General features: G+C 35.7%; 1 protein-coding gene across 2 annotated transcripts in view; it reads left to right on the plus strand.

The window, feature by feature from the left end:
• CD3E (CD3e molecule) overlaps positions 1–23979 on the plus strand; it is a 144092-nt gene that overhangs the window by 111049 nt on the left and 9064 nt on the right. For both annotated transcript variants that reach the window (XM_044080888.1, XM_044080889.1), the window contains exon 5: positions 5963–6103. In XM_044080888.1, coding sequence (XP_043936823.1) covers positions 5963–6103 — 141 coding nt within the window. The remainder of the gene's footprint in view (positions 1–5962; positions 6104–23979) is intronic.

Consider the following 23979-nt stretch of genomic DNA (forward strand, 5'->3'; position numbering starts at 1 on the left):
ATAGAAATGTATAATTGCCTGTGTAGTAAGTGATGGTTTTATAAAGATGTTTCTTGTTTAAAAAATTCAGGAATTGAATAATGTATGTAACATTGTTTAGGTTATATGATATATAGCAATATATGTGAAGTATAATGTCTGTTATGTTATTATAGTTTAATTACTTTTATATGAATGCAGATTTGCCTGTGTCACAAGTGATAATTCGGTAAAGGTGTTTGGAAAAAAAGGGAAAGATATGTGTACTTGCAATAGAATGCTACATAAAGAATAGACTGTGAGGCACCTGCAAGACAAGGCTTGGAAACCAAGACTAAAGAGCAGTATAAAACATTACAGGGTTTTGGTATTATTAGCATATACTTCAGACACAGTCAGTGAAGTCAGTAAATTAGCTTTTGGACTGATATGAAAAAGAGTCTTTACAGTACAGGCACTCAAGCCTGAATACAGAAGTCATTTATACTATTCAGGAGGAAAATACTGTTTCAGTTGATATTATTCAGGAAAATTAGAATATACTTACAGAAACTTTGGATATATTTATCTGCACTATTATTGTTATCCAGCATTCCAGAATTTTTAGAGACTGCTATTGTTTACCAGCTGTTATTAAAGACAGCATTCGGATATTGTTACTTTATTGAAAAAGTACAAAAAGACTTGACCCTTAAAGGAGAGACCTGTTCAGCACACGTTTAGGTAATTAACAGATAAAGACTTTCATTCCAGTCTCATTTCATTTTTTTCCAGTTAATTCTAGTATAATACAGTCTTATCAATTGTTTCATCCATTCTAAAAATAAGGACACACCTCCTGTTATGCCCTCCTGCTATGATAAGTGTAACTACTTTAAAGATATATTTTAACTTGCGATTACTGCAGTTCATAGGCACTTCCTATGTCTCACTTTAAGTAAGTATACAAAGCTGTGATGACTATTGTTTGTTACTATGTAAGCACACCAGCATAATGTTTATTAATGTTAGTTCTACCTTTCTGCGTTGTTTTAATAGTGTCAGAAGCCTGTACAATTACTGTTCCTCATTATGCATATGCACTACTCTTACTACGCCTTTACTAACAGGTAATTTATGTGCTGTGTTTCTTGTTGCTGTTTCTGAAAAAAGCAATATGTACAATAAACAGCCTAGGGCTCTATGAATATTTTTGGTATACTGTATGATATATTAGTCTTAAGGCTTGGGTCATTGCTAAAAAGGGTCCAAGGACCAATCCAGTTACCCAGTAAAACAAGAAAATAAATAAACAAAAAATAAGCCTAGGCATTAATACCAAACACTTACAAAAGCCTTTAAGATACAAATGACACTAAACAGAAGTCAAATGTAGAAACAAACTAAACGCATTACCTATTTTTTCTCATAATGTATTACATTTTATTAACACAGTGATCATGCTATCTGCTGTAACTGCATACCTTTAAAAGTGTAAAATGAAAAAAAAATCCATAATATAGCTAATAGTACTTTGTGCTGCTGCCAGTAAATTCAGATCAGTTTTGAGATTTCTTCCGTGAAAAATAAGCAGCAAAAGGGCTTCAACAATGAATTAGCTGATATGCAAATTTTAATGTAAACCACATGACTCAGTTAAATGTTCATAATAAACCTACCTCTAAATACCAAGCAACAATCAATATAAGTACATTTTTTTCAGACTGGGCGATTGGACGACTTTAACTACCCATCCATTGACTTTGTGAATTTATCGTGCTCAAACTCACTTGCCCAAAGGTTCCTTGACTTTATTAACTTCAATACCCTGAACCAGCTGGTTGACACCCCCACAAGGGGTGCCAACATCCTGGATCTGGTGCTTACCAGTATGGGGGACTACTTTAGCACCCCACTGTGAGGTCTTCCATGGTGAGATCTGACCAAACATCAGTTTCATTCAAAGTAGCTATCACACCTGACCCTCACCCCCAGCAACAATTAAACTAAAAAAAGCTTCTCCAAAGTAGATTATAACCTTTTACAGGATGGTATAAATAGCTTCACTGCACCTCCCCCCTCAGATGGAACTGGCAACTATGCCAAGTTCTGCACTAATGCTTTATACAAACACCTGTATAACTGCACTGAATCGGCCATACCTAACAGGACCAAAACAAACTCCTCAAGGAAGAGCAAATTTGCCTGGTGGACAACTGCCATTAACAGGCTTTACAATAACAGGAAGAAATTGCTGTCTAAGAGTAAGAGGTTGCGAACCCTAAACTAGAAACACTCCCTCCTCAGCTTAAACAACTAAATAAGACTTCTTGTGAAGTCCTCCAAAGCAAACTACAAATCCAAATTAGCTTCCTCAACTAAAGACAACCATAAGGCATTCTTTAGTTACACTAGCCTAAAAGGAAAGGCTCAGATCTGCAACAAACTGGTAGTTAATGAGACCACATTTACTGAGCCGGTGGACATAGCTAACCTGTTGACCAACAGGTTCTGTGAAAACTTCACTCCACTGTCCCTGCCACATGTATCCCTTGACATTCCTACCACCTGTCCCCTACCTTGTATCTCTAAAGAGCAGGTTGTAAATACCCTCTCTAAGGCCAAAAATACAACATCTATGGGACCTGATAATATCACAGGCTGCATCCTACATAGGCTCCAACAAGAATTAGCAACACCATTAGGTACTCTTTTCAGTCATAGTCTGAGCACCAGCTTTGTCCAAGCTGAATGGAAAATGGCCACCGTTATCCCCTTGCACAAAGGTGGTGCTTCCACTGACCCTGGTAACTATAGACCTATTAGCCTGAGTAGTCTTATCTGCAAGGCCATGGAGCAAATCATCATTGACCTTATCAACAAAGATATAGGTAATCTCCAAACACTTGATCCTACTCCGTTTGGATTTGTGAAAGGAAGATCATGCCTGTTAAACCTGGTGGAATTCTTTGAGACAGTCACCAAGCCCTTGGACAAGGGAAAATCTGTGCATACAGCCTACCTAGACTTAGCCAAGGTATTTGCTACTATCCCCCACTCAGGCATCACTGACAAACTCACCCAGCTAGCTATCAACCCTTATATCATTAGATGGGTCACTAACTGGCTCACTGATAGAACCCATATAAATAAAATGGGGGAATCCCCCTCCAACAGCAGACCTGTAACCAGTGGTGTTCCACAGGTATCAGTCTTGGGACCTCTACTGTTTGGAATCTATTTCTCTGATGTAAAAGCAAAAACTAAAGGTCTGTGCCTGACAAACTTTGCTGATGACTGCAAACTGGGAGTGGTCATATAATCTCCAAATGATGTCAACATCCTACAAGAGGGTCTTACAAAACAAATGATTGGTGCCTAAGTCATTGTCAATACAAAAAAATGTATTATCATGCTTTTCAATAAGAGCAATGCTCCTGATAAGTACCACATCAATAGCAACACCTTAAGTACGTACTCAGTGGTGAGAGACCTGGGCACACAGATTGACAGCAATCTTACCTTTGACCACCATGTCTCCACAGTGGTGAGAATGGCATTCTATATTACTTCTCTCATAAGTAATGGCATTGCCTCCAGAAAAAAAAGACATTATAACATCCCTCTACTCTTCCCTCATCAGGCCAGTAATTGAGTACAACACCCCTTTTGGTATGTACCGTTCCAAGCACCTGCAGCAATTGGAGAAACCACAAAAGTTCCTCACAAGGAAATTTCAAGGTCTTCAGCATCTATGTGAATCATCTGAAATCACTGTCACTTTATTCTGTTTTATACAGACTACTTAGAGGTGATCTCTGCCTTGCATACAAGGCAATTTCTGTGTTTGCTTTACTGGAAATGCTGCATATCCGTAAGTCAAATGGTACATGGGTTATTCAGTCTAAAGACCTTAACCTGGTATATGACATTAATAGAACCTGGTGGAGGGACAGATTTGTCTCTCAGAGGTTACGACATCTTTGGAACGGACTCCCGCTTCATATCAAACAGAGCAGCTCATTGGCCCTCTTCAAATACACTCTGAATGATTGGATGGGTAACAGTAAATTCACCCCAGAGATTCCACCTGTGTCCTCATGGACAGAGGCAATAGGTGCTGATCATGGAAATAAAGGTAAAACTTGGCTAGGCTTGTAAGGGCCCGAGGCCATTAACCTAGTAACTTCCTATGATCCTATGATCCTATGTTATCTTGGCTCTAGATGATTGGCACTGTTGAAGTGACAATCTGACCCCGTGTGCAAAAATGGGAAAAAGAGGTTGCGGATGGCTGGCTGGATGTCATAGTACTACTGAACAGCAACAACAAGGTTTACATTTGCTAAAAAATATGACAGTCAATGCTAACATAAACAAATGACGCAAATAAAGCATTTTTTGCTGTAGGACAAGGCCCCCCTGCACCCTCTACATCCATGACACCCAAAGTATATTAACTATTTTCTCAGCCTTGCTGGTAAGAGAGCACTCCTATGTGGGACAACGCAGGTTTGATTGTTTTGTCTTGATGAAATAGCATTCAGAGTCATTGCTATCAAATAAATTACACATGGTCACTCAAGGTATAATATACTATCACAATTTAAACTTATCTGGGTTAACTAACTTTAACATGCTGTGTGAAATGACAATGGCTGGCTTTACTCTGTTTCTACTTAGATTTTAGCATTGCATTTAACATGGGACATACAACAGCTTAGTGAACAAACTACATGGTCTTAGAGCGGGTCATAGCATTCCAGAAGGGGTAAATCATGGTGCTGAAAGAGGCACAAAATGATCATAGCAGATGGTATTCCCTAGGATGAAGAGATACTTACCAGTGGAGTACTACAGGATCAACTCTTTCCTTTGTGATTATATGTAGTGATACAACATAGTTAATACACAAGAAGGTACAGAAAAGATGAGAAGAGACTGGTTAAACTGGAGGACTGGCCTATGACATGACAGTTTAAATTCAGTGCAATAAAACAAAAAGTAATCTATATGGGAACTAAAAACCCAGGAGAGGAGTAAATAGCTGCTGAGGAAGTAGAGGTAAAATTAAATCAGGAAAGGGCTATAGAGGCGTAGAGGAAACCATATCAAATGAGTAATTAAAGTTAAGCAGTCAGTATGAAAAAACATCAAAGAAGGCTTGCAGGATAGTTTCTTTTGCAAGAAAAGGCAGCACTAGAGGCTCGCAACAAATTACTATCCTTCTATATAGACAATGTTAAGACCCTTCCAGGCATACTCTGTACAGGACTAAAGACCTGGCCTTTCCTGCCACTACAACACAGGGTGTTATGGCTGTGAGTAAATAACATACTTCATTCTGTAATCTTGAGTTATAGAGACCTTCAGTCTCTAAAGGACTTCAGTACTTACTTATAAACTTTGTGAACCTGGGTAAACCATTTAACTATATAGCGGTCCCATATTACCCTTGAAGAAAAAGGGGCAGTTTATGTGTTTTGCACTCACCAGGTTAACAAATGAATAAAGCAAGAAAATAAACAGATTTAGAGAACATAGTAAGTCTATTAAAAGCTGTGTAAGGCAGGAATAAAAGAGTTTAATATGTGTAGTCCTGAAATACAAATGAAAAGGATAAAGGATAATAAACAAGTTTATAATTCAATACAAAATAGTTAGTATGTTCAAAAAAAAGAGATAAACGAGGGCAATTTACAAAGAAAAAACAGAGGTAGCATAAAATATTATTTTATAGAAAAGGTGGTCTCTGACAGAAACAGCCTACCAGACGTAGTAATACAGTCGAATATAGTACTGAAATTCAAGAATGTATTGAGCATGTCAAATAAATTAAATAAAATGTTGGTTAAATAGGATATATGGCTTTTTCCATTAGTCAGAGACAAGGGCAGACTAGGTGGTTCTAGTAGACTTATCTGCCATTACAATCATTGCTTCTGTTTGTTTTTTTCTCTGCTGCACTGCTGATTTGAATTTACTTTGCCATTTTATTTGACAGTGTGTCCAAACTGTGTGGATATGAATGCTATGACTGTAGCAGGCATAATTGTGGCTGACCTCCTGATTACACTCGGGGTGGGCATGACAGTGTACTACTGCACCAAGAACAGGCAAGCAAAAGGAAACGCCTGGTCAAAAGGTAAGAGCCTAAAGCTATACTGATATCATTAATCAGATTTTCAGCAGGTCTGGCACTGTGCTTCAGCCTTGAAGTAGTTTGGTTTACAAGTACCATGAATATTACTTATGCTCAGAAGATTCACAAAGGCAGGACATATGGCCCTTACAGTCAGTGTCAAAAGAGTAGATTGTGAAGTAACATGAATTAAGGGCAAAACTACTGATTTGTATTTCAGAGTTCAGCTTTGATGTGTCCATCATGTCACACCATGTTGATTCAGTGAGACACTTAATGACAATTCCAGGGGCAATGTGGTGCTCCTCAACAGTAATAAATTGTGGATTTGTATGTTTGCATTATCCCGAGCTAGTAATTGCAAAAAGTTATTCCTTACTCAGCATAAAAGTCAGAGCAAGCTTGCACTGAGAAAATAAAATTCAGTTGAATACTCCTCAAAGTGATTTAAAGTGTGACTTATTTTGCCTTCTCAATCCTCCATTTTCTGTCTTTTGATGAATCATGTAAACCAGACAAAAGGCCTTTCAGAAGATCACCCAGTCATATTTTTTCCCTCTGTATTATATAAAACACATATTGTTCACTGTGAGTAAACAACATTACCTCCTATGCTAAGCTTCAGAACGCTTTTGTGTATGACACAGATCTTTAGTGCGTAATCTCAGACTCCCTAAGGCAAAAAAAAATCAAACAGGTCTAGTTCAGTATTCAAATAAATGCACCAGCATGTAATAGTCCTACAAAAAATTCACTGTCATCTGCAAAAGACAGCTTTGGTTTTGCTTCAAAAAAGCCATAACAGTTGTGTTTATTCAAAAGTAGAAAAGGTGAATTTGAGCCATAAAGCCAAGATAAACAATCCTTCTGTCCCTTGTGTCAAGCTAAGTGCCAAAATAAAATAAACATAATTTTAAAATAGTAACAGAAAACAGCATATTTAATAGCCTTCAAAAAAGACATCTCAAAACCACTCAAAATGCAGTTAACAGAGGTACACAATCACTCTACTTTAATTATTTTAAATAAGATATCACACAAACCTTTATACTTTTAAGGGTTTTTTTGTTTCAAAGCATAAACAAGGGGAACATTTTTAAAATTCTCTAGAGTTAAAATCTTCTATCCTCCATCCAAACACTAGAAGAAAATCATAAGCTTTTATAATAGAAAATGGGTAAGAAGGCAGAAGGGATAAGAAGGTGGAATTTGTTACATTTTTAGGGGTTCATTTGGGCTAGACAGAACAGGAGAAAGAAAAAAAAACAGAAGAATCTACATGCTAGTAGAAGATTTTGTAGAGTTAATAAGGCAATTATATTAGGAGAAATTGTAAGAGTTTATGGGATCCCTGATGAGTTTTGCAAGCTGTCTGGCAGTCATTTAAACCTTGCTTCTAAATTATGTAATGAAATGTTTAGACATGGTGAAATAAAAGGGTTTAATATGGTTGTAGTTATTTTTATTCCTAAGAAAGATGATGTGAAGAGTTTAGGAAACTGTAGGGGTATAAGGATTAGGAGCAGGTTGGGTTTGTACATATGAAGGGTAAGATATGCAGCAAGTCGCAAGCTTATTAAAGAAAACATTTGTACAGTGACAGGAGACAAAATCAAGACTTTTGTGAAAGAGATCAGTAAAGATCTTTTGACAAGGTTAATTATGTTTATTATTAGCTGTGTTTATATAATATAAATTGGTGTTACCCTAAGGAAAGTGAGTTATTTATTACATATGAAGACAGAGGTTTTATTCTAAGAACTAAACCAACACAGAAATGGAGAAAGGAAATTCTACCAACAGGGATGACTGCAATTGGGGATGCAAAGAATAGGCAAGAGGGGGGTGGAATTTACTGGAGGAAACCAGCAAAGGAAACCAAGGCACTGGGAGCAAATAATTAGAGAGGAAAAGTTAACAGAATGGGAAGAAGCCAAGAAAACATTTGGACTGCAGGCTAGAGACTGCCTTCCTTATCAGTGATTGATATCAGAGTATAGACAAAGAAAAAGGGATAGGGGATCCTAAGCTAAGGACCAGCACTGGTAGAGTTTTTAGTTAAATCTAGAATAGAAGCTGCAGTTAAAAAAGGGATAATTAGTACGACTTATAAATTATTGCACAGTAACTATAGGAATGAATCAGTAGAGCTTAGAAAAGATTGGGGCGAGAAACTGGATAAATAATTCACAGTGAAACAAAGGCAGGACATATGTACGGCTCCCAGATATTCAACAAAGTCTAGAAGATCTAGGATTTTTGCTTGGAAGTGTTTGCATAGGTATTTTTATACTCCAAACAGACTCCAAAGAATTTTTCCTCCGGTAGATTCAAATGTTGAAAGTGTGATGGGGAAGAAAGAGGTAATTGGGAATATATTTTGGGAGTGTAATTAGTTGGCAGACTTTAAAAATTCCCCGTAGAATATTCTATCAGAAATATTGGGTGAGCAAATTGGTGTAACTAAGAAAATGAGTTTTTTGAGCTGGGATACAGGATTTGAATAACATAGAATAACATAGATACAGTAAGGCCTTAAGAAGCAATTACTAGAAAATGGAAATCAAAGAATAAACCAAACAAATTTGAAGTAGTGAATATTGTAACAGAAATAAAAGAACTGGAAATGAGAGCATTCAAAAGGATAAGAGCAAATTACATAGAAAAAATGGAATTTTTAGGAACAGTACCTGCAGAAAATGTTTTGGAGGAGTAATGAGGTTTAAGGGAAGGCAAGAATTGACTAGTTTATGTAATGTTGAATTGATTGTGTTCTACAAAAGAATATATGTGATATATAATGTTTATAACTGTAAACAAGTTAATATGGTTTGTTTTCTTTTATATGAATGTAACTTTGCCTAAGTCAGAAGTGATAATTCAATAAAGGTATTCAAAAAAGACAATGGTTTATGTATGGTTTAAAAGAATTAAAACCAGGCTAGTAAAAACTAAAGTTGACCTATCAGAGAGTGTTCTATAAGTTTTTCTACATTATATATGTAACAGAGCTGTTGACTCCATTACTAATATTTTTTTTATATTTTACTGGCTGAGAGCCATGTGCATGTGTAGCCTGCACTTCATGGTATAATCTGGGATCTTTTAGCAACTTCCTTTGTATAAGGAAGGAGAGAAACTGAGTTCAAAATGCTATGGAACACTTCTTGAAAATTTTCAGCATACTTAGCTTAGTAGTCTGGGCAGTTTTGATTTGTTGTTTTGACAGCAGTTTAAGATTTATATTGGTTGTCATTATGAAACAGCATTATATCAGCGTTATAGATTGTGCAGCTGAATTTAAAATGTGTTTTCTCTCCATTTTTTTCCAGATTGATTTCTGTGGAAGTTTATTTGTTAGTTGACGTTTCTCCCTTCTCTTTCTTTACATTTAACATACGTATTTCCTATTTCTTAAATGAATTGCTTGTTTAGTTTAGAGTGTGTTGTTTAGCAGTATATGCTAATGTAATAGTTTTCTTACAGCGTGTAGCAGAATCACTGCACATGTATTGCACCAGTTGTCTGCATATGACAATGAACTAATTTTGTTATGATGTAAATATGTTTTCTGTAGGTTAAATTTAAGAAAATTTGTTTTCAGTTTTTTTAATATTTTATTATGATATTTCACTCTCTCAATCAGCTAGTTTACTATAGTGGATATTAGCAGCTATAGCTCAGACCATCACCAATAATCGCCACTTATTCTGATAATGTTACAGTCTGCATTACTTAATGATTAATTATTTTTGTTGACCTTAACATATGGATGTCAGTATGCATATATTAGAGTAGAGACATTAATTACAGTAAAACTTGCAGTAATTGAAACAGAGATAGACAAATACTGAAACACAGAAAGTTGAGTTCAAAATATAATTTTGGCATTGCAGAAGATACTGCAACACTCATGCTTTTTAAAATGCATATTCATACAAATTGATTGTCAGGGAGTAGAATGCATCTGTCTTTGTTGTTTTGATAAGTGTATTTTTGTTATTTATTTGTTGTATGAATTATATTGTGAATAAAGTATCCTATTATTGAATTTGTTAGTGTAAAGTTCTGGGTTGTCATGTGACTTTGTGATTTTTAGTTATTGAAAAAATGGTGCTTTTGGTGAAGTGATAGAAGTGTTATTGTATACTGTTTTCACTTTGTAGTTTTTGCAAATTGTCTATTGTACTTTACAGAATAGAAACTGGTGAAGACCTACATCTTTTACAAAAGAATTAGAACAGATCTGAAGTCAGTGTGCATGAATTCCACCTGATCTAGCCCTAATGGAGATGTGAAATGTCACTGTATGAAGTAGAACAGACTGGCATTGTACCGCAGACAGCTGTTTTCTGTGCAGTTGTCATGTTATTACTCACTGTTTTCATACAAAGTAGAGCATGGAAAAGAAGTAGGGAATGGAAACTGGATTGATGTACCCTCATCTAAAACCAGACATGATTCCTACTCTACTTTGTAGGCTCCAACACCAAGCTGTGGTGGTGTAATTCTTGCCAGTATAGCACCATGAAAGTGATTCAAACCATTCAAGTTAGTCCGCTGTTGTTTTTTCTTATTGTGAAAGTACAAAAGAACTGAGGAGAAACTCTAATTTCTACTTAATTAATAAGGATCTCATTATGTACAAAGGGCAGTACAACAAAGATATACAATAGCCATCATGTGTGAGTGTATATGGGGGAAGGTGTTGGGGTTTCATCATGAATAAATTAACTGTTAAGTATTCACTATACCTGACTTCAGCAAAATTGTCTGTTGTTATTGGGACAGGTGTGATTATTGTTGTTTTATTATTAGGAAAGTACCTAGTAATCATGCTTACAGTTATAAAGTTTTAAATCACAGATGAAAAAAAAAATGTAACATGCAACATAGCAAGTGTTTTATTTTCTACAAAAGCCATAACTATTTCTGTATATAATTATATATCAAGTCTGAGTGTGAGTAGTGTCATAGTTACAACACTATGAAACTGTCTACTACGTATTTATCCTTCCTGTTCCGTCTACTGTATTAAGCAGTGGCATTTGTCACAAGATTGTTTCCATTTGTGACACATGCTGTTTAAGTCCCTGGACTCTTTATAAATAAAAATAAACATGTTATAGGACAGCCATTGCATAGCCAGGAATAAAGAAATTATAATCATTTTATCATGTTCTTGCAGGCTTTGTGAATTTAAATCTACATCTGCATTTCATAAAGAAAAAAAGTCCTTTATCAAATTACGAGCATAAGTTTTCTGCAGACATTTTTAAATCCTTTTGTGTCTTACCACAATGCACCCTGTGACTTTTTCGTTACACTCAATAATCAGATGACAGTATAACTTAATGGCAATAACAAATATTGGGGCACAACAACAATTACCTTCACACTAGTAGTACAAGCAACTAGAAAATGTAGTATTACAGATTAATAAGCAACATAACACAACAACAGGTAATGCCCTTTCTTTCAGGAAGAATTTATTATTCTTCACTTCTGTTACCATTAAGTTTTACTACCAGACATCAAAATCTTAAGGGAAAACTATTACAGATTAGCTTTATATGCATAACATTTATTGAAAAAACACATTCTTCATCTTATACACTGTGTAATCTATTTTTGTTAGTAAACACATAAGTCAAACTTTATATTACGTCTTCAATATTCTGTACAACACCCTAAAATAAAAAGGCACTACATGCTCAGCACTGCATATTCTGTACAGTTATCTACCTTATAAAAACATTTATGGTAAAAAATCACTGACCAGTGCTGCTCACTGGGCCTTCTTGAATATGTACTGATCCAGTTTCATACGAGTACACAGTGCTTTAGTTCCATGACACACGGTGCTCACACATACAGGGATGAATGTTGCCAAGATCAGAGAAAGACAATGTAGGTACTATAAGATCAACTTCATCATCTTCAGACTCAGCTTCTATATTTGATCCAAACTTCAAACTAAAAATCATGTGTAATTTTAACATAACACCAAAAACAAGTTTTATCTCCTCCCATAAACATCTCTTGTCCCCCAGATGATGTCATTACCTTTGGTCTTCCAGAATTCATTAATATGTAAAGGAATGCATGTGCACATGACCACTGTTCCGTTAAAGATGAAACAATAAGTATAATCATTTGACAAATAACAACATACTAAAATACACATTTAACATAAATTAGAACATATGAACCAGTTCATTTAAACAAGAGTGATTGTGGTAGCCACTCTTTAATATACTATTGAAAGCTACTGAGAAAGGAATTAAGGAAGGTAAATGATCTTGTGTTAAGATAGGTACTTGTGATGGTGATTTAAACATAGTTGTTAGTACTGAGGGAACATTAAAGAAGCTTATACAGAAAATCTGAAGGGCTGAGGAAAGCTGTGGTTACAAAAACTAAATGTGATGTATTTATTTACATAAGGAGAAAGCAATGGAGATCTTCCTTTAGAAAACATTGACAGTGGAGATACTGGGTATAAGGTCTGAGGAATGAACAGAGAAGAAACTAATTCTTATTATTCTGGCAACTGTATGACTGGAAAAACATTAGAAGAAAGAACATTTAGCAGAAGGGATCAGGTCTGAAAAAATTAAAAAGATGAGAAGTTAAAATTTTTTTTATTACTGTGTATGACAGCAGTCATATAGTTGCCAGAGTAATAAGAATTATGTTTTGCAAATAATTCTTTTTTCATTGATTCAGAGGAATAGGGTTATTCATTTCCAGTTCAAAGACATGGTAAAGCCACACAAAGAAGTACTTCATTACTGTCTCATAAACATAGGTTCATAGGTTCATAGGTAGATACTAGGCTATTGGCCCTAGGGCCTATATAAGCCTAGCCAAAAAAGGTACCCTGGCTTTTGCCACCCAAGAAAATTATTTTCTTGTGCTCCTGTCAAGCAGAGCCACAGAAGTGATCCCCGGGGTGAATTTCCTATTTCCCATCCAATCATCAAGATTTTTCTTGAAGAGTGCTAATGAGGAGCTCTGTTTGACATAGATAGGTTGTCTGTTCCAGAGTATGGGAAGTCTCTGGGACAGGAATCTATCCCTCCAGCATGTTCTGTTTATAGTGGTGACAAGGTTTAGGTCCCTAGAGCGTGTAGCTCGGAGGGATTGGGATTTCTTTATGTGGAGCATGTCCAACAGCTCTGGGTTTGAGATAGCTTTGTATGTTAGGCAGAGATCGCCTCTGAGTAGGCGATATGCGACGGAGTAAAGCTGGAGTTTTTTTAGACAGTCTGCGTAGGGTATCTGTTTGAGGCCAGTAATCCTCTTTGTGAGATATTTCTGTGGCCTCTGCAGTTGTTGTAGATGTCTTGTGAGGTACATGCCAAAATGGGCGCTGTACTCTATAATGGGTCTAATGAGTGATGAGTAGAGGGGAACAATGACCTCTTTTTTTCTGGATGAGAAACCTTTTGTGATGAGGTGTGCCACATAGAAGGATTTCCTGACCACTGTGGCGATGTGATTGTCAAAGGAGAGACTACAGTCCACCTGTGTCCCAAGGTCTCTTAGTATTGAACACTGTGCTGGTATATGTGATAACACCACTGTTCTCGCTGGTAACCCTTGCATCACATTAGCAAAGCCAACTCAGTAAATGAGCACACACACCCAGACACTCATGATTCACACATATACACACACACATACACTCATTTGCAAACAAGTCCTCCCCACAATCACTCACACTGACAGAAATGCTCACACATACACCTGTGCACATGCTCCAACATACATACACACACACACACACACACACACACACACACACACACACACACACACACACACATGGGCGTGCACACACACACACACACACACACACACACACACACACACACACACACACACACATTCACTTGCACTTAGAGCTCGTCTCATTATAGTCTATCTACCTACTATACTGCAACTACCTAGACAGGCAAACAGAGAGGCAGATGGACAGACACACAGATGCACACACATACACTCACACACACACACACACACACACACACACACACACACACACACACACACACACGTGCACATACATACACACACACACACACACACACACACACACACACACACACACACAAGTGCACATGGTTCCCATTCAGAAGCCTGAAACATCATAAGCCTGAAAATCAAAATCCTGAAACCAAAAGCCTGAAAATTCAGAATCCTGAAAACTCAAAATCCTGAAAGCCCAAAATCCTGAAAGACCAAAATCCTGAAACTCAAAATCCTGAAAACACAAATAATGCTAATATGTCACTATAAAGACACTAATATCTACCAACTGACCCTGACCCTAACCCTAACCCTAAGGTCCGTCACTATCGCACACTCACCTGACCCGCGCCCTAACCCTAACTCACTTAAACCGCCCCTAACCCCAATATTTGTCACTATTGCATACATGCCTAACCTGCGCTCTAACCCTAACTCACTTAAACCGCCCCTAACCCTAAAATAAAACCAACCGCACACTTATCTGACCCCAACGCATGACCTAACACCACAGGGCTAACAATAGCAAAGCCACAATGACATCAGTATGTCTATTTTGTGTTTTCAGGATTTTGAGTTTCAGGATTTTGGTCTTTCAGGATTTTGGGCTTTCAGGATTTTGAGTTTTCAGGATTCTGAATTTTCAGGCTTTTGGTTTCAGGATTTTGATTTTCAGGCTTATGATGTTTCAGGCTTCTGAATGGGAACCGTGCACATACATACACACACACAAACACACACATATTCACTTTCACCTAGATCTAGTCTCATCATAGTCTATCTACCTACTATACTGCAACTACCTAGGTAGGCAGACAGAAAGACAGACGGACACACACACACACACACACACACACACACACACACACACACACACACAGCCTCAGTCATACCCCCATGGATTTGTTGAACGTACTTATACTGTGAGTACTACCAGAGGAGTGGCTGAGTGACTGCTGTAAAATGGCAGTATTCACTTTTTCCTCATAGAATAAAATTTTACTTACCTAAGTGATTCTCTGAATATAGGGGTAGTACATAGATAATTACCCCTAGCCTCACCCCTGGACTGCTATATTAGCAAGTGGCATCACCTTGGATATCTCTCCCTGCAAGGGAAAAAAACATAATGGCGGACCAGTCTAAGAATCATAAACGCTTACCATGATGTGGAAACCTTCTGTGACAAGGCTTCTGCATGATATTGAGCCCTTCTGAAACCCAAGAAAAGTTGTTTTGTTTTATTTTGGAAGTATGGAAAGCGTAAAGAGTTAGAAGGCTAATGAGCAGGAGCACCAGAAAGGCTTATTTCATGTAATTCAGATACTTTTTTGTATGCTTAAACTTTCATAAAATCATCATTCCAATGTTTCAATAACCATAACTACTAAGCATAGTTACATCACTCATCACTTTATAAGAAAAGATAAATACCTACCAATCCGGTCTAACTGAAAACATATAATTCTAAAAAGTTAACCCATAAGAGTGTTTCCCTGTATCTAAACTACAATAACCTGGAGAATTATGTCATAAAAAGGGCAAATAAGATAAACCTAGGTTTAACACTTTTAATCTTATATATTGATATATTATATTATTAATGTACTAAATCTAATTAGCACAAGTGGTCATTATTAAACCTATTTGGCTGAAATTTTAGATCTGTCTAATACTGCTAATTTTGGCCCAGACTTTCACATTAAGTTGGAGCCGTAGAGATACGATTTCCTGCATATTGATATTGTAAATAATATTAACCATTCTCCTTTCATATAAATATTTGCTGAGTTTCATCATCTAATGAACATTTTCCATGCAGTGGCTAGCAAAATCCATAGTCACTGTTGTTATTATTTCTATACATATTTTGGTAGCGGAGAATTGTATAAAATCATTCACTTGTTCAAGCAAAAATTATCCAGCCCATAGAATTGCATGCATTTGTAGACAAAATGTTGAAAAGGTCACGTATTTATAGAAAACACAGGCCTATGAGCCTTTTGTTAAGTAAAACAACTCAAACAATAAATATTCTGAAGATGGGAACATTTAAAAAGATGGTCGAATGTAATACAGTATGTGGTAAGAACTGTTACAAAAAACATTTCCAGTAGGGTAATGAAAAAGGATAATGAGAAGTACAAATATTATTATTATTATTATTATTATTGTTATTATTATTATTATTGTTGTTGTTATTATTATTATTATTATTATTGTTGTTGTTGTTATTGTTATTACTATTATTATTATTATTGTTATTATTGTTATTATTGTTATTATTATTATTATTATTATTATTATTATTATTACAATTATCAGTTGGTCGTTCTTAGTTTGGTATGGTGATAGAATCAACTAGTATGTGTGCTGGGCATGTATGTCACCAGGGGTTATCATAAAGTGAAGATGACCAGTAAGGAAATGATTTCAGAAAGCATGCAAGTACATAAATGAAATCACATGGGAAATGTACACCTCTTTGGGTCACATACCTAACACAAAAAGAAAGTTGAGGTCTTAGTAGATACCACAGAAAATGAAGAAGCAGTCTGCTCCATCACTTAAGCACTATAGATTGTGGCACTAGATATGTTATTCAGAAAATATAGAAGATTTTTGGGTTGGAAGATAATTTTATCATGCTTAGTCTTTACTTGAACCGTATACTTTTAAAAAGTTCAATTTAATTAAGTTGGATATCTGAAAGGTTATGGCACGAAAGTTAAGCTCTGCAGTTTCATTTTGATTTTTGTTTATTCTTATGCCCACAAAAGATAAAATAGGATATCCAGCTGGGTCTTAGAGACAGAAAGATAGACTGTGTAGTAGTGAATGTGAAGTTTACAGACATTTTTGCTTCCAGAACTGAGCAATGGAGAAATAAGAAAAATGACTTCCATCTGACTTTTTTCTGCACCTGAAGCATTTCAGTGGTTGTTCACCTTGACATTTGCAGCACTAATTATGTAGCCTGCATTTAGCCTTCTGTGCCTACAGCAAATCAAAGGCAACTGCACAAAAAACATTGTTGTTTCAATTTAACTCAGTCTTAAAGGTTCATACATTCATAGGAGATTACTAGGCTAATGGCTTGAGATCCCTTATAAGCATAGCCAGTATAGCTTGATTTTCCCAATGTATGGCCCCTAGGGGAAAGAGGATGTCATGGATTTGTGCCTATGCTTAAAGTATCTTAAATATTGTTTTTTTAGTACTGAATCTGTTGCATTTAATCCCAAGTTAAAGAACTTAAATATACAAAAAATATTTCCATTTAGCAAGTCTTATATTTAACAATTCTGTTAATCAGTTCCAAGTAGTCATTGTCCATCTTGTCAGCACAAACAATTTTCATACTTCGTTGGAGCACTTCTTGGCATGTACAAATTAGTTTAAACCATATTGTTATATTGCAGTCATAAGTAAAACAATCCAGAGATGTAAATGCTTAAAGATGCTGCCATGAAAGGATGGTCAGAACACAAGCCTCCTGTAAGGAAAGAAATATAGCCTTATTTTTTTCATTTAAAGAATAGAAGATTATATGTGACCTTTTCAATGCAGATAATATAATGGTGTCAACTGATTTAGGGAATAAAGTGCTCAGAACAATACATACATTTCAGTTGGACATTGTAAAATGTAATAAAAGAGTTTTGCTGTGGTCTTTTAGTCAGAAGTGTCTGTAGAATGAGCATGAGAAATGCAAAACTGTGTTTGTGCAATGTCTACCATAGTAATAATCTGAGAACAGCAATGTTATCCTATTCAGCACTTCGAAGATCACATTAAAAACCTGAGGCATACTTTGAGTGCTAAGAGTTTACAAATTTGAACAGTTTTTGTGACTATTTAAATTTCCTGAGGTTGTGAAGCTGATAGATAATATGAGCAGAAGTGTGATTAATATACTGAATGATATATGCTCAAGCTTTACATTCCAGATGTAGCTGTATCAGTTAATAATCTGTAGCATTTCTGCATGGAATTTAAAAGAATTTCAGAACAATGGCAGTTTCATAAAATGTTCAGTCCTAACTATCCCCACTCTAATGTTGAAGTAGAGAGCACATTGTAGGCTGTTAAAATCTGGGAATGAATTACACAGTCCTAACAGTGACCATTCTGAGAACTCTCATCTGGCATTATTGGACTATTCCGCTGTAAAGTGTTGGTCTATTGCCTGAAGAGTTACTTATGGGTCACAAATTAAAAGAAAGGGCTCCTATATCTACATCATTGTGAACACCAGCAAATTGGAATCTGGTACAAAAGAGATTGAAACAGAATCAGGCAAAACAATTAGTCTATTACAATAAGAATTCTAGTTCCATTCCTTGGAAAAGGAAAAAGGGAAATAATTCCTTGCAATTGCAGTATGAAGCAATCAAAAGTAGTTATTCTGGGGGAAGGTGATCAGTCAAGGTAAGAAGCTAGACATAACAGCAGACACTCATTCAGAACAAATATGTCTGAAACAGTAAAATATGGTACCATCCATGATGCTAATAAAAAGTACAGATGCTTCAAGAAAAGATGAGGACTTTCCAAGAAGTGATATCCAAAGAAATTCCCAAAGAATTGTTCAGAGAGCCTATAGTAAGATATGAGTATCCCAAAGAACATTCAAAAGAGATAGAAAAATGTCCATAACTTCTGCATCAGTTATGCAGCCTCTAAGATACTCCCAGTTTTTTACATAGCTGAAAAAGAAGCAGCTAGATATTCAGACAGTTCATAACTGGGAGAAATACAAAATATACAAAATTATTTTATTTATTGTCAGTAAAGGATATTGAATATTTAACTGAAATGCCATTTCCAGAAGTAAAACTATTTGAAAAACATAAGCAATGTTTAATGAATGCAAAGCATAAGATTTATTAAAACTGGTTTCTTAAGAATGTGCAGAACTGTTTATAAGACTGAATATAGTGATGCTATCTCGTATAAAATGGTTAGAGTGCATTTTTTTCTGAAAATAAGAAATGTAATATATGGATGAATTAGTTTAAATAATGTATGCCTTAGCACTGTTTGACATACCAAGATGTGAATCACATGGTCTAATCTCCTAACTGTATGACAGTCTGAAAGTAAAACTGATTAAGCTGGCAGAGCCAAGCTTCATATCATGTTTCATTTTACTGGGTAAGGAACACTAAATGTTAAAGATGTTAAGAATAGATTGCCACATTTGTTACATAATGTTATTATGAAAAACAAACCTGCAGAGTTAAACAAAGAGGTATTTTTGATTATTTAAACTAAGATATGTTGTGAAGAGGGATAGAAGTAGAGTTGTTTTTTTTTTTCTCTTTACACTGGAAACAAGCTTTTGATGATATATTATTATTATTACTTTAATGAAAGGTTTTAGGGATAGATTAAAATTTAATGATACAAAGGGTACCGTACTGATAAACATTTGATGGAAATGCCAGTGCAAGAGGTGCTGGGATTCTCTCCTAAGTTATCATATATTGTATATTATAATAATTATCATATTTCAAAAATAATTCTAGACAGTAGGTTAAATAAAGCAATGAGGAAAGAAGAGAATGTCAGATTGGAAAATTTTATGAAAGGCAAAAAGGGACCAGTAATCTTTAGGATATACATGAATTATGCAAAGAAGTAGGTTTACTGGAACATAATAAAGATAAAAATTGTAATATTTATATACAAGAGAGAAACTTAACTAAGAAAAGTGGATTTCAATAAGAAGGGTGGGAGCATTTAGGTGTGATATAAATAAGGAATGTGATAAGGAATGCAAGTGGAAATTTGATCACGTGGCAGAGGTAGTATAGTCATGGGAAGGGAAACAAAAACAGAAGGGAAAAAAAAAACATGTGTATGATGAAGCTATAGTTATTACCTATGGTAAATTATTTAGGAGTTGTTTTCCTATGATCTGAAGATATGGAAGCTAGGCATACCTCTTAACCTCTTAGCACAAGAAATCTGGATAAAGCTGAAAATAATGGGGGGGTACAAAGACCAAAAATCAGGGACAGATTTTAAATATTGCTGTTATAAGCTTAAAAAGTTGATAGAATAACAGGATTTGCATTAGCATGTATTTTTTGAGGGGTATGGAATCTGAAACTGAAATGCCTTTGATTTGTTAGTGGCTTCAATCCTCAATCATTTGACAGAAAACATCAAATTTTATGAGGAACAGACCAAAAATATTAGGCAAAAATCTGGACATTCTGTGAAAATCTGGACATTTGAGCGGTATAAAGTTAGGTTGCTGGGAAACATTTTGAGATTATATGGGGTTGTTTAATGACATATGGGTATAGTCTAGATAGCTGAAGACTCTTTTCTTTCAGTTTTATGGAAAGTAAATTTTAATTTTGTTTCATTTATGTCAAGATAAACAAGTCAAGGAATTAGTTCAGGATAAATGAGAAAAAAGGAAGAAATGTATATGAAAGTATGGTGGGATGAGTATAATGTGACTGGTTGAAAGGGCTTTTTCTAAAAAATTAAGATATGAAAAATTGGGGTTGCATAGAAATAAATATGTAGAAAACTGGGGGTTATGTGAGAAATAAGGTAATAGGACAAGTATTCGGTAAACAAGTCAGTCATTTTGTTTGAAAAATAGGAACAGAGGGGAAATCAAGAATTCAAATATAAAAGAAAGCAAAGTATTGCTTTAAGTACGTATGTTTAAATCATGCAAAAAATATTTCTAATTTACAGGTTATATGTGATGTATTAACTGATTGATGGAAATGACCATGGTTAAAATATTAAAACCTGGAAATATTAATGAAGAATGGGACAAATCATGGGGAACTAATTAAAAGGTGTGTATATGCGTTTCCGTTTCTCTTAAATTGGAAATATAGAAAAATAGTTAAATGTCTGCTGCTGTGTTCGCGGTGGTGGTGCTGCGGTAGCGTTGTCGCCTCACAGTAAGACGCTGTCCAGTTCGATTCTCAGCTAGAGCGTCTTCTGCGTGGAGACATGCGTGAATGAGCGTACCTTCGTTGAAGGTTATGCATCAGGGCTGGTAACTCGGCACGTAAAAATCAACTACCAATCATTGGTGGACCGGAGTTCCGCTGTGACGACCCCTAACTAAAACCCCTAAAAGCCGAAAGACACAACAACAAAAAAAAAAGTTAAATGTCTGCTGCTCAGCAATAGCCCATGAATATACAGAAATTAATATTTAAAGTTATGAGTGCAATTTGAGATTTGAAAGAAAAGTAAAATTTGGAGGAAAGAACACTAGAAAAAAATGGAAAACAATATGCCACTAATTTAAATGTCAGTTTTGTTTTTACGCTTTTGCTGTAAACAGTTTGTGAATAAGTTACAATGAATATTAATTAATCTTTTAAACAAAAAAATCCCCTACTTTTACTTCAATAGTAGGGAAGGGATCTTTAAACTCTATCTGTGATACTATCTACTCAAGTATTATTCGATAAGAGGAAGTATGCCATGATCAGAATAACACTCTGGGTGTTTGTATCTCCACTAACTGACTGTAAAAGTACTATTTCTTATCGTTTACTGTCTCTATCAAGTGCGTAACTTTGTCTTTTGCAATTATGCCATTTGATTTATTGATATTGGCAATCTTTGACAAAGCATTTAAGGTATATTTAAATGCTATGAAAAAAAAATCAACACTAAATACCAACAGGTTTGAGCAACTACAAAAATAATAAAAAAGTGTTTAAAGGATTTGAAAGGGGATTGTTTAATAAACCACACAAATAAATAAAACAAAAATGAGTGTAACTGCTTTTGTCTCTGAAGGGAACTGAAACTTCAACAGACTTGTTCCTATCATGTATACAAGAAATACAAACCCTATATAAGGTACATGTGCTGTCATGTGATATGAAGAGAGTTAACTTACATGGGCAATAAAAAACATTTATAGTACTATCACTTTAGCTCAAACGTAGCAATCACTTCAATTTAAAAAGCAGTACATAGATGTTAATTTATGTTTCAAAGGCAACATTTTTAAAACTGTCTGGAAATTAATATGCTCATTAAAACATTAAGTACATTTTGTCAAGTATACTATTTGAAACCTAGTTAGTTGGCATTGTCCCCCCCCCCATATCAACATTAACCTTACCTACCACATAATAAAGAATCCTTTGAAATTAGTACAAACTTTAGAGTGTTAAAAAAGCACTTTTTTTTTGAGTAGCATAAGTATGCGCATCAATTATATTATTTAAACACCTTGTAGTACACCAAAATAAAATGCATCACAATTAATGCACTTGGCAACATAAACCACATTCTAAGATTTACAATTAAGATATCTGGGAGCTTGATATGGTCTCTGTGTAGTCTCACAATGAAAAGGTGAATTATTAGCAACAAACTTACACTGTTTACATGACTTACATACAAAGATGCCCTTTAGCTTGCCTCTAATTCCATATTTGAAGTTTGACTTTCTATGGTGTCTTTAAAATTATTTTTTAACTAATAGTGGCACTTTTCCAACAATATTTTTTAATTCAAATAGTAACATTTTTAAGCACTAGATAATAACATCCCTGATGGCAAGTGAGTCTTAACTATAACTAGAAAAAAACTCAATGCCCAAATAACTCCACCACTGGTGGTTTCAGTGCTACTGGTCACAACCCTTTCAGAAATTGTAAGTTTATACATAGTGGTTTTATCATTTGACAGATGGGTTTCAAGTTCATTGAGTAAGTCTGTGTGATAGTCTCACATAAGAAATTTTTATTTTAGTCATCTTATTTCTTCAGCAAAATACCTTCATCTGCAGTGATCCTGCAAATTTTCACCATTTTCCCTTTTACATAATGTTCCTTTAAATATATAATGAGTGTTTACTTTTGAATTCAAGATTAGAGTTACCAGCAACTTTCTCTCTATGAGTAGAGACCTTATTCCCCACTTGGGCCTAATAGACAAACTCTCTCAACTAGGTATCAATCCATATGTTATCAGATGGGTAGCAAACTGGCTCACTGAAACAACCCACTTAATCAAAATAGGGAAAGCCACCTCAAGCAGTAGACCAGTAACAATCAGTGTACCCCAGGGATCAGTCTTGGGGCCTCTGTTATTTGAGATATACTTCTCTGAGGTGCAGGCCAAGACTAGTGGCCTATGGCTGACCAAGTTTGTAGATGACTGCAAGCTGGGGACGGTCATCAATTCCCCAAGTGATGTGGACATCCTCCAAGAGGGTCTCACCCAAACAAATGACTGTTGCCAGAAACATGGCTTCAGGCTGAATGCCAAAAAATGCATCATCATCCCCTTTGGGGAGAGTGATGACCCAAATGTTATCAGCATTAATAACAATGTCCTAAGCATGCAATCAGTCATGAGGGATTTGGGCACCCAGGTTGATAGCAACCTGACTTTTGGCCATCATGTTGCTTCCATTGTATGGAAAGCTTTCTACATGGCCCACCTCATAAGTAAGGGTATCTCATCCAGGGACAAGGACATCATAACATCCCTGTACTCTTCCCTTATAAGGCAATTATTGAGTACAACGCCCCCCTTCGGCATGTACCTTGAAAAGCACATGCAGCAGCTGGAAGAGACCACAGAGGTTTCTCACCAGAAGAATCCAGGGCCTCAAACATCTACCCTACACAGATAGGCTAAAAGCCCTATCCTTCTACTTAGTTTCATACAGAGTCCTCAGAGGTGACCTCTGTCTGGCATACAAAGCAATCTCAGACCCCCACCTTGATGGGGATGCTGCATATCCGCAAGTCAAACTCCACTTGCGTAACCCACACCATGACCGCAACTTGGTCTATGACATCAATAAGACTTGTTGTCAGGACAGCTTT

The sequence above is a fragment of the Protopterus annectens genome, chromosome 8.part0 (assembly GCF_019279795.1).
Source record: "Protopterus annectens isolate FY-2018-M chromosome 8.part0, PAN1.0, whole genome shotgun sequence".
NCBI lineage: Eukaryota > Metazoa > Chordata > Ceratodontiformes > Protopteridae > Protopterus > Protopterus annectens.